The sequence below is a fragment of the Dryas octopetala genome, chromosome 5 (assembly GCF_963921425.1).
Source record: "Dryas octopetala chromosome 5, drDryOcto1.1, whole genome shotgun sequence".
Taxonomy (NCBI): domain Eukaryota; kingdom Viridiplantae; phylum Streptophyta; class Magnoliopsida; order Rosales; family Rosaceae; genus Dryas; species Dryas octopetala.
In genome coordinates, this window is record NC_141370.1 from 19,051,643 (window position 1) to 19,063,881 (window position 12,239).

General features: G+C 35.0%; 1 protein-coding gene across 1 annotated transcript; it reads left to right on the top strand.

The window, feature by feature from the left end:
* The first annotated feature begins 718 nt into the window (after window positions 1-718).
* XIP1 (Leucine-rich repeat transmembrane protein kinase family protein) lies at window positions 719-5,288 on the top strand. The gene is made up of 2 exons (XM_086243248.1): window positions 719-3,369; window positions 3,916-5,288. Exons 1-2 carry the CDS (start codon window positions 864-866, stop codon window positions 4,308-4,310), a joined length of 2,901 nt encoding a protein of 966 aa, XP_086099374.1. The 5' UTR covers window positions 719-863; the 3' UTR covers window positions 4,311-5,288.
* The last annotated feature ends 6,951 nt before the right edge of the window (window positions 5,289-12,239 follow it).

Below are 12,239 nucleotides of genomic sequence, written 5' to 3' on the forward strand. Positions count from 1 at the left end.
CCAGTTATATGTAGGGATTTCTCCCACCATGCACACACAAAAATGCTTGTGAACCTTTAATTATTAAGCTAAAGACATTACCTCCACTGATCTGATACTTTACTTCATGTCTTAAGTTGCATCATTGTAAGTACAACACTGTTCAATTGTACAACTGTACAAGTGATCGACTTGTATAAAGTATAAATGTGATCCCTCATATATTTGGAGTACACACTCATATAATTAAAAAGTACAAATCCCAGGGCCAAAAAACAAAAGTATGGCAAAGAAAGATCAGTCTATTAACCCTCATCTATTTGCTTTGGTCCTCTTTCACATATCCTCTGTACCACTAGATACTTGTACATCCTCTCTGACCAGTAGTTTGTACAATCACAAGAATTGGTGTCTCAGACTCTCAGTAGTCGAACCTACACTACATTATGCATCACAATCGATCAGAAGGAGTGTCTGTGTCTAGCTTTGTGAGTGGTAAGAGGGGTCCTCTTCAAAGAATGAGATTCATGAAAACAAATATAATTTCTTTAATTTGGCATGTGGTTTTCAGTATAAAGTAGTTGGCACTGATGTTATTCTCCTACGTACATCTAGTGGGAGTATAAACGTAAAGCCTCTTTATGCAAAGATATGCCAGCACCTCTCTCTATCTCTCTCTCACTAATCTGTACTACTGCACGAACCTCCTTTTTCATCATCATCATCAAGGCTTGTTACTGCTGCACCCAATGATCCCCACAATCATCACGTTTATATACATCTTCTCTTCCTCACCTCCTTCCCTGCAACAAGTACCAGTTTATTAACTACCTCTTTATTTCCCTCTCTCTCTTCAACTTTGATCTATTCAAAATATATTTCAAATGGCCAATCCTCATAGTCATACCACCTACCTCCTTTCTATGCTACTTATAATGTTCTTGGTTTGTCATCCTTCTCAAGCCATGATCAGTGCTAACCAGTCACACTTTTTTGGGCTCATAATAAAGTCTCTCTCAGCTTCAGGCAACTCCTTGTCAGATTGGGACGTCACAGGTGGGAAGTCTTACTGTAACTTCTCTGGGGTTAGCTGCAACAATAAAGGGTATGTTGTCCAGATTGATATCTCCGGCCTGTCACTCTCTGGCTACTTTCCGCCAGACATATGCTCTTACCTGCCGGAGCTGCGCGTTCTCCGCCTTGGTCGTAACAATCTCCAGAGTCATGACTTTGTGGACAGCATCACCAACTGCTCATTCTTGGAAGAGCTAAGCATGGATCATTTGTATCTCAGAGGAACACTTCCAGATTTTTCGCCCTTGAAATCTCTAAGGATACTTGACCTGTCTTACAACTTGTTTGAAGGCAATTTCCCCATGTCAGTATTCAATCTCACCAATCTTGAGGTGCTCAACTTCAATGAGAATGGAGCTTTCAACTTCTGGCGGCTGCCGGAGAATATGCACAGGCTGACAAAGCTCAAATCCATGGTCTTGACAACATGCATGGTACAAGGAAAGATCCCAACATCAATAGGAAACATGACTTCCCTTGTTGATCTTGAACTGAGTGGAAATTTCCTGGGGGGTCAAATTCCAAAAGAGATTGGTTTGCTCAAGAACTTGAAACAATTGGAGCTTTACTACAACCAACTTGTTGGAACTATACCTGAGGAGCTTGGAAATCTCACAGAGCTCAAAGATTTAGACATGTCAGTCAATAAGTTGACGGGGAAGATTCCTGAATCTATTTGTCGCCTTCCGAAGCTCCAAGTCCTGCAGCTTTACAACAACAGCCTTTCAGGAGAAATCCCAAGTGTGATAGCAGACTCAAAAACCCTGAGCATGTTATCACTTTATGACAATTTTCTGACTGGGGAAGTTCCAAGAAATCTGGGGCAATCATCACCTATGGTTGTCCTGGACTTGTCTGAGAACCAACTTTCTGGTCCACTGCCAACAGAGGTTTGCAAAGGAGGTCAGTTGCTGTACTTTCTTATCTTGGACAATAAGTTTTCTGGGGAGATACCAGAGAGTTATGCAGAATGCCAGTCTCTTCTTCGATTTCGACTTAGCTATAATCGTTTGGAGGGTTCAATACCTGCAGGCCTTCTTAGTCTTCCCCATGTTTCAATCTTTGATTTGGGTTACAACAATTTGAGTGGTCCGATTGCTGATACAATTGGAAGAGCTAGAAATTTGTCAGAACTGTTTATACAGAGCAACAGGATTTCAGGTGTTCTACCCCCTGGAATCTCTGGAGCAATCAGTCTAGTGAAGATTGATCTCAGCAATAACCTTATTTCTGGTCCAATTCCTTCTGAAATTGGCAATCTAAAGAAGCTAAATTTGCTCATGTTGCAAGGCAACAAGCTCAATTCTTCCATTCCTGATTCGCTTTCTTCACTAAAATCTCTCAATGTTCTTGATCTCTCCAACAACCTCTTGACAGGAAACATCCCAGAGAGTCTCATTGAATTGTTACCAAACTCTATCAACTTCTCAAACAATAAGCTTTCTGGTCCAATTCCCCCTTCACTGATAGAAGGAGGGTTGGTGGAAAGCTTTTCAGGCAACCCAGGTCTCTGTGTTTCAGTCTCTGCTAATTCATCTGATCAAAATAATTTTCCCATTTGTTCGCAACCCTTCAACAGAAAGAAACTAAACTCCTTTTTGGTAGTTACAGTTTCAGCGGTCATCATCCTCATTGGAGCTCTGCTGTTCGTAAAGCGCCAGTTTGGAAAAGAAAGAGCAGAGGTGGAACATGATGAGACCCTATCCTCATCATTCTTCTCATATGATGTAAAGAGCTTTCATCGAATCAGTTTCGACCACCGGGAGGTCATTGAAGCCATGGTTGATAAGAACATAGTAGGCCATGGAGGATCTGGGACAGTGTACAAGATTGAGTTGAGCACTGGGGATGTAGTTGCAGTGAAGAGGCTGTGGAGTAGAAAAACAAAAGATTCTGCAGAAGATCAGTTCATTATAAACCGGGAGTTGAAAACTGAGGTGGAAACACTGGGAAGTATAAGGCACAAAAACATTGTCAAATTGTATTGCTACTTCTCAAGTTTGGATTGCAGCCTGCTGGTTTACGAGTATATGCCCAACGGCAACCTTTGGGATGCTCTTCACAAAGGTTGGATCAATTTGGATTGGCCTACTCGTCACCAGATTGCCCTTGGGATTGCACAGGGTTTGTCATACCTCCACCATGATCTGATGCCTCCAATTATTCACAGAGATATTAAGTCCACCAACATCCTGCTTGATGTCAATTACCAGCCAAAGGTTGCAGATTTTGGCATAGCCAAGGTTTTGCAAGCAAGAGGAGGGAAGGATTCCACCACCACTGTTATTGCTGGGACATATGGATACTTAGCCCCAGGTAATTAATTTCTGACCCTACTAACACTCACAGTTACATGAAAATCATTATCATACCAGAAATGCTTTTATATGTCACTTTGTGTATCATATTTTGCATTGGTAAATGTTGTGTAGCCACTTTTTATAACTGCTCTTAGTTGTTGCTTTTAAAAGCTAAGCAAGTACTATAGGCATGATAAGCTGTGTTTTAATACTGTATGAAAGTCCTATGCCTACACAACAGTGTCATATCTTTAAGTAAAAAATAGTTCTTCAAATCAGCAGTTGCATATCTTTTTTTCGGTACAAGGCCTTCAAGTAAAGGCCGAATATGTACAATTATTTACAAATCACACTTATTAGGTAAATCCGGTGTTTTTGTGTTCAAATCTAAGGTGTAGGAGTTTACAGTTTGTCTCATGCTCAATTTTTTATCATTAAATCACTTATCCAGATTATCATATATTTATAATTTTCATTTAGTTTAAGTTAGCCATTTGTCCAAATCAGTCTTGAAAAGATTACACAGGATGTTTCACTAAAGTTTAATTGGTGTTTGTGACAGAATATGCATATTCTTCCAAAGCAACAACCAAGTGTGATGTCTACAGTTTTGGGGTAGTTCTAATGGAACTGATAACTGGGAAGAAGCCAGTGGAGGCAGAGTTTGGAGACAACAAGAATATCATATACTGGGTTTCAAACAAAGTGGACACTAAAGAAGGAGCCATGGAGGTGTTAGACAAGCGATTATCAGAGTCATTCAGGGAGGAGATGATCCAGGTTCTTCGCATTGCTGTTCGTTGTACCTACAAGGCCCCGGCTCTACGTCCAACTATGAAGGAGGTGGTTCAGCTACTGATTGAGGCAGACCCTTGCAGATTTGATTCATGCAAGTCATCAACTAAGACCAAAGAAGCATCAAATGCCACAAAGATCAAGAACCCATTTGAGCTATGATTTGCATGAAGAGTTTGGTGGGGTCACAGTCCCAGGTGAAGTATTATAGTATCAGATCATAACCATGGTCCCTCTCAAACTGATTGGGGGACTCGGTCATAAAGATAACTTACTCTCTTAGTTTTTCATTAAAGTGGTTTGTATATTCTGTCTCACTCTCTTTATTTTTCTTTCTTTTTTATCTTCTTTTCTATTTTGTATATTTGCTCTTGTAAGGATATGAGGAATTTAGTCACTATAACTGCTTTACAGTAACGCCAAGCATCCATATATTTCAGAGACCTACTAATGAAATCATTCCCTAGCTTTGTGAGTTTTGTTTTTTCCTCTTTATCTTTTCTCTTTTCTATTAGAGTGGAGAAAAAAAGGCACATACAGTGGTGAGGAGTGGAAGGTTTTGAATCGTGAGAAGCTTTTCTTTAATTATGCATCAAAAAGTGGGTTCCTGATTCTGAATTTAAAGGTAATGAGCCATGTTTCTTATGTGGAGGGGCCACTTGAGCTTAGCTATCCATTGGATAGATAATTGGGCCTGATTCATAGCTGAGCATCTTTTGTATCCATTTAAGTTAGGGACAGAGGAGAAAAAGTAGTAAATCCTTTGTTCTTTTTTCTGGTGTTTCTTCTTTTCTTTTCTACATAAATTTGATTGATTTGTTGGAATGGGGTGTATGCATGGAAATGCACCAACCTTGTTTCACCATAGATAGTGAGCCAAGAACCTCCACTCACAAGGTGGAAAAGTCTTTAATGATTAAAGGTATTCTAAATGAGACATGGGATTCTTCTATTTCTCTCAGATTCATTTCATCTAAATATTCTACCACTGGCTAGTTTTCTTTAGTGCTGCTCTTATAGCTACCTAGATCATGTTATAGACAACATCATGTTCAACCCAAAACTGAATCATTTTTTAGGATTTATAATGTCACTTGCCAGAGGCATATTGAGATTTTCAACCATTTTCTTCTAAAAGCATATCTTTAAAAAAATAATAATAATAATAAACAGTCTCATACCAGTCAGGTCATGTCATAGAAACGTTGAGATAAAAAAGCAGTCGGCCATTTGGTGCATATTAGAGTCATCTGCAAAGACAAGTTGTGACAAGCATATATATAGCATGATTCATGACTACATGTGCATGTGTTTGCAACTCTGTGTATATGAGCACACTTGCAGATACGTGTGTCTAACTTTGTGAGTGGCATGCTGGATCCTCTTAGAAGAATAAGATTCATGGAGACAAATATTTTTTTTTTCTTTTGGCATGGTGGAGAGAGCGCCCATGGAGAAAAGCAAGAAGCTTTGAATTTGATATATCAGTTTTAAAGGAATAGTTCTTGAATGAAAAGACAGGGTATCAAGGCATGCATAGCTGTAGTAGGAAGCTCCATTCTAGGACAAATATGTCCTCCAAGAGACCACAAGTACAAGAAGCAAAGACCAAAGCAGGCAAGAAATTATAAGAAGATTCAGTAATTACTACATACACTTTGCAGTCATCTTATGAGTGATCATTGACTTCTTAATTTTCAAAGTTGTTTTATGTTCTTACCATGAAATAGAAAGCAACTAATGATCACTTTCACTGCACAGTCCTAGCAAACAAAGTTGTGAATGTCTATTTGAAAATTTATACCTGATATGTGTACGGCAAGGGATTGCATATTTGAAGCCACTCCACCACCTGAAATTAAAAAATGGGCATTAAGGATAATAATAAATTAGTGATTGTTGGCTGAACAATGACATTCACAAATAAATAGAAGTAATACACAATTATGACAATGATTACTATGCCCACCATTGAGTCACTGAAGCAAGTAATTTAAGTGTTAATGTAATGTGTGCTCCATGATGCCAGAACAACAGTCATGCACCCAAGTAATGGTGTGGTTTAAATGGGTAAAAAATCATGCCATAGGAGAACTTTTACATGCATTCCACTTCTTCACACTAGCTACTACATGCTGAATTTTAGTAGTACCTTAGGGACATGATCATTAAGAAGAAGAATGGAAAGAAATAGTAATGCAATTAAAAACTCGACACTCCTTCAAGCTGATGAATGTTCTGAGTGTGTTTTTGTACAGTGGCTTTATGCCGTGGCAATGTTTGTGAAGTGCACAATAAAGCATATATACTTCATCAAGAAAATAAAAAGGCGCAGCATATACACAAAGAGAATGCGATACACTTTAATATAATCAAAGTTGACTTTGCAGAGCAGAATATTTCATTTTTGTTTTTAACCTTTAAGGTAATTATTATAAGGGAAACTTAAAATTCAATCCATTTTATGAGTCTTTATTAAATTAAGATTGATAGTGATTTAGGATTTTTAATCAAATACGTTTATTTTTCTTGTTTGACGGCTTTATGTTAGGTTTTAACTCCGGAATTTTTGAGCACAACCTCTACAAAGCTCACTCTACACCTTAGGAGAGAAAATACCCTTTAAATAAGGGGAAATACCTTTCAAATCGGAGGATGACTTTATTATGAATTAAAAAGATTTTCTTATAAATTTAAAAAAATTTCTTATAAATTAAATGACTTTATTATGAATTAAAAGTATTTTCTTCTAAATAATTTAAGTCTAAGTATCTCTTATTATAATCAATATTCAAGGCTAAAATCCTAACAAACCCAAAAATCAAAATCTCCTGTTTGCGCAAAATGGAGAGCCGTCGGTGATGAGTCCAAGCCCAAGATTGCATTGCTACCCATCCCAATGTCACAGTTAGGATATTTTGGTCAAGCCCAAGTTTGCAACTATTGAGGTCATAAACCCACTTCTTGTGCTTTCACTACTAAATAAATCCAAGAGATGATGAAACAAGTTCTGGCTATCTTTGGTACAACTCTCTTGCTGCTTCTACACTTTCTACTCCGTCAGGATCTATGGATGCCAGTAGATTGGTTAATTCCTCTACTTGTTCTCTCGATTGTCTTCTTTAATTACTCTTAGCTTGCATCTTTTAATGCAATCCTCTTGTGTAAATACCGGGCTCTGCCCTTTGAATGTCACTAAATTACTTTGTCATATAGTAGAATTAAAAAAAACTAGCTACCACCATAAAATTGTCTCAAGTAAACACAACTATCAATATGTTGTACCCATGACCCACCATAAAAGAGTTGAACTTTCTTGTACCACTTCTTAAGTGCTTGCTAACACATTGATCTATAAATATTCTTTTGTATATATAGATGATGCACTCATGCACCATAAAAAGGAAGGGAAATTTTGTAAAATAACCTTTTTAAAATTAGAATTTCTTAAAAGGGTGTTTAGTCCAAAAAGTGTCCAAATAGTAAAAAAAAAAGATTAGTTTTAGAGGTGAGAGTCAAAAAAAGTAATTCTAGTAAGATGTTATTTCACAAATTTCCCTAAAAAGAATCCAACTTCTTTTATATAATGGTTGATCTACCTCTTCTTTCTCCTCTATCCTTACAAGTGAATCATCATCGATTCACCATCACTTGATTAGTTGACTAAGGAACTCTAACTGAACTTTCATAATTCATCCTTAACACAGTTAATGTCAAAACCCTACAATGAAATGATGGGTGTCTCTCTCTCTCCTTCAGACTAAATCACATAATACAAATGCTATAAAAATCATATTAGTGTGAGACAATTAAGAGTTAAAACTTAATAAGTTGTCACCAACTCATAAAATTTCATAATTGTTGGACTTGGATGTGGATTAGCCACCCATTGCATGCAATGCAAATCAATATGCAATGATGGTCATCTTTTTCACATTCATTATTGTTTACCTAATAAGAAATGTAAAGCAAAAAACAAAACAAAACAAAAACAAAAAAGGTTACAAAAGAATGGGGTGGCAGAGTCTGTTTGTCAGGCTGTATGTTTTAATTGTTTCAAAGCTCTTTCAAGCCTCAAACCGTTGGTGTTTCCAATTCAAGAAAAGAGGATGTCTCTTTTTTTTTTCAAGAAAAAAAAAAAAAAAAAAAAAAGAGGATGTCCAATTCTCCATTTTCGGTTGATTTGGACTTTTTGGAGGCCCCACTTATCTGAAAAATGAAAATGCATAGATGGGTTTGGGGCTCTGGGGCTTCTTTCATTAATAAGAGGCTGTATTCATTGCATTTATTTCAATTTCAATGCCACCAGCCCAAGTGACGTTAGGGCACAACAGCTTTATTATTTACTCTTTTTATTTGATTAAATTTCATGCTTGATCTTTTTATTTAAGCCAATTTGTAATATTGTTCATGTTATTTCAATTTTTTTTAATAATATACTTATGACTTATTAAAGTTACCAATGTTAGAGTAATTGACAATTTTTAGTAAGAAAACAAACGATGGACATGTAAAGGGGCATATACGTTTTTTTAGTGGATATAAGTCCATTTAGTTGATATCGATCATTCAACAGTAAAAACTAAACAGGGTATCCACCCCAAAAAAAATTAAATAAATAAAAAACATAGTAAAAAGGGTAGAGTTAGGTTAATAAAAAAATCTCAAGAAACCCTAAATCTATCTTTTATGTGTTAAATGGTTTGACATCATTTATCAATGAAACCAACTTAAACCCATCTAAAATAAAGCATGTGAAAATAAAAATTGTGTGACTAGAGTATCTTACATCACGTGATATGCTTATATGGTGTTATTAATTTATTCAAATTATAACATGTGTATAACTTTTAAGGATATTATTTAAAATATAATTTTATATTTTAATAATTATGCACGTGTTATAATTTGAATAAATTGTAACATCACACCATTATCAGCCTATCACATAAACTAATTTCTCCTTCTTGTGCTCTCCTTATACATTATTCTAAAGTTAGTAATTATCTTGACATTAGTATTGTTAATACAGTGCAATAATATTGTTCAAAACAATTGAAATATTGCGAACAACACTAAAAAGTGTTCTAAATCATGGTATTGGATCAAACATGTAAATTGGTATTTTCGTTCGTTTTACAGTTACTTTTCCCCCCTGCCACACATAAGCATGGGACGGCTGTGGCCTATCTTATTAGTTATTACTAACATTTATTGCCAATTAAACACTTAATTAATTGCCCCCATCTACCAGTCTACCACCAATGTTAATGAAGTTATTGTCCTTTTTATACCTTCGGATGCTGACCTAATAACAGAGAAATAATATATCTGACAACCTATATTATTATTATTATTATTATTATTATTATTGTTATCTATATTTGAAGCAACACAAATCAGAAATGTAAAAACAGATCAAATGGCATGTTTGGAACAACAACAATTCTGTGGGGCTTATCAGCTCTGACTCCTGTTTGTTTGGGTTGGCCCACGCGTTTTGCTGGTCTTATAATTAGTAGCAGAAGAGAAAAATACATTAAAAAATATAGAAAAGATGGTGGGCTTTCTTGGAGTTTCAAAGGGTTTTTCTTGTCGAAATTTAAGTGGGTTTTCAGTAACATTTTTGACTTTGTTCAGGAGTATCTAAAGAAAAGGACTTTGTTTAGGAGTTGGGATTTTGCTAATTGATTTTGAAGAATTCTACAATACAGTTCAGTTACCATATATACTATTATAATTTTGACATTTAAATATTGACAAGTTTATTTTTTCATTATTAAGATATAAATCTTTATATATTTGTATGTCTTACAGATCTTGTATCAAAGCTCTTTTAATGTTCAAAATTTAAACCATTTAGATATTAGTAGAATCAGATCTTAGGCCACAGTGATTGGCATGTATTGCACTAATCTTTTTGATCAGTGACTAACCGCCCACTACATCAATGTAGAATTTTTCCTAGTATATGGAACCGATGAACCACACGAGCTAGTTAGATGTGTAGGGAAGAGGATTCGGAGATTATCATTTTAAAAAATTAGTTAATCAGAATCCGCTTAGCTAGTTTATTATTATCAACATCATTTCAACACCTTCATAAGCTAAATAAACTAATACAATTAGGAATGCTAGAAATAATGTAGCGCATATGCTTATTAGGTTTGCTTTGTCTTACTTGAACTTGTTAGCTTGGGTATATGAGGGTTAAGATTGATAATATGAGTGTTAAGATTGATAAGTGAAAATCTTTTGAAAGCCCTTAAATAGGCATTATGTTTTAAAAGGACACTAGTTTACGCTGGAGTGTAGATGACCTGGAACACTTAATTGATAATGTACTACTCTTTTTTTTTAAGTATTTGTAAAAGACGGTTTTAAAAAAAAAAAATCTCCATTTAAGTATTTGATTTTTTTCCCCATCAAATTGCTTGATTTTTACTAGTGTAACAAAAAAGAAAAAAGGGTCACTATAGACCTCAAACAAATTAAGACAAGAAAGAAGATGAAACTGGAATGATATTTTTCCCATCAAATATTTTGAACCTCTCAATCCAACTCAATCAAGAACACTCTAAAATTAAGACAAAGTACAGTTGAGTTTCAAGTGAATCCCTCCAAATTCCACCAACAGATGAAATTAACACATCACACTGATAATCATGGGTCATAAATCATAATTGTAGGAAAAAGTAGCAACCTCCAAAAAGATGAATGTGAAGGTGACTATTCAAACACTCTGCAGCAATTGGCCTGCCCACATGTAACAACCACGCTTCCCATTTGTGACTTGTGACTTTGTGAGTGCCTCAGTGGTCAACTGCTTTCTAGGGGTGTCCTACACTTAGTCATCAGACTCTAGGCGTGGGCATCGGGTTGGGCAAACCCGACCAACCCGAATTCACCTCGCAGTCTAAGCAATTTGGACAAAAAAAATTTGTAACGCGGCTCGAGAAATTTCTAATCCGACCAATCCAAATTATAATTTGAGCAAACATGGATTGAAGAATTTTTAACCTGAGCAATCCGAAGAACCTGATGAACTTTAATATTATACACATATATTTATCTTTTTTTTTTACAAAATATATTTTACATATTTAATAATTACATAAAATATCTGTGTTATACTGTTATTAATTATTACTGTGCAAAAATAATTATTTGTCAAGTTAAAAAATAAATAAAAAAATTTATCGAGCACTCTTCACCAAAAATACAGAAACAAATATAACATGAGTTTTATTTATATAAAATAAACTTACCTATCATTATAATTTTTAAAATAAATTCATTTATTATTAAAACTGTAAAATTGATTTTAAAATAATTTACTTACATAAAAACGATCAGATCTATCTAGAGGTAGAAAGAGAATGACATGGGTGTAGTACAATTTCATAACAAGGTGTATTAATAACTATTGGATGAAATAAATGCCAATAAAGATACTACCTTTTGGTCCATGGAATCAGACATTCTACGTCACTGAAAAGTCAGGAGGTCACGATGGCGACATCGATGCAGCACCAGGCCATCAGCACGTCCTTTTAGTTTTTAAAAAACAAAAACAAAAACAAAAATATTTTATTTATTTATTTGAAAACATAGGGTGAAAATGCAAAAGGGTGAATTGTCAGGATCGGTGACGACTGACGATTAACTGTTGAGTAGTTTTTTTTTTTTTTTTTCTTTTAAAATTTCTGATTTGTTTATTAATAGGGTTGTGTTCCAGTTGATAAACATGTCACGTCAACCGAAAACTCATGACTAAAGTATATCCAAAGGGGTTCTATTTCTATTTTAGAATACATTTGGAACCCCCAAATTGAAATAATTTCAAATTTTGGACATGTTGTTCTAATTGGGGTTCCATAAATAAAGAAATAACAATACAATTACTATTTTTAAAAGTATAATATGACAATGCACTTAAAAATAAGAACACAATAAAAAATAAAATAAAAAACAGTTTTGCAATGGTATAAATTTTTTTAATCCATGTTAGATAGTCACACTATGTTGTTACAATGATGAGAAACTTTTGAAAGCAAAGTGATTGTCGCCCTTACGAGTCACCCACATGTA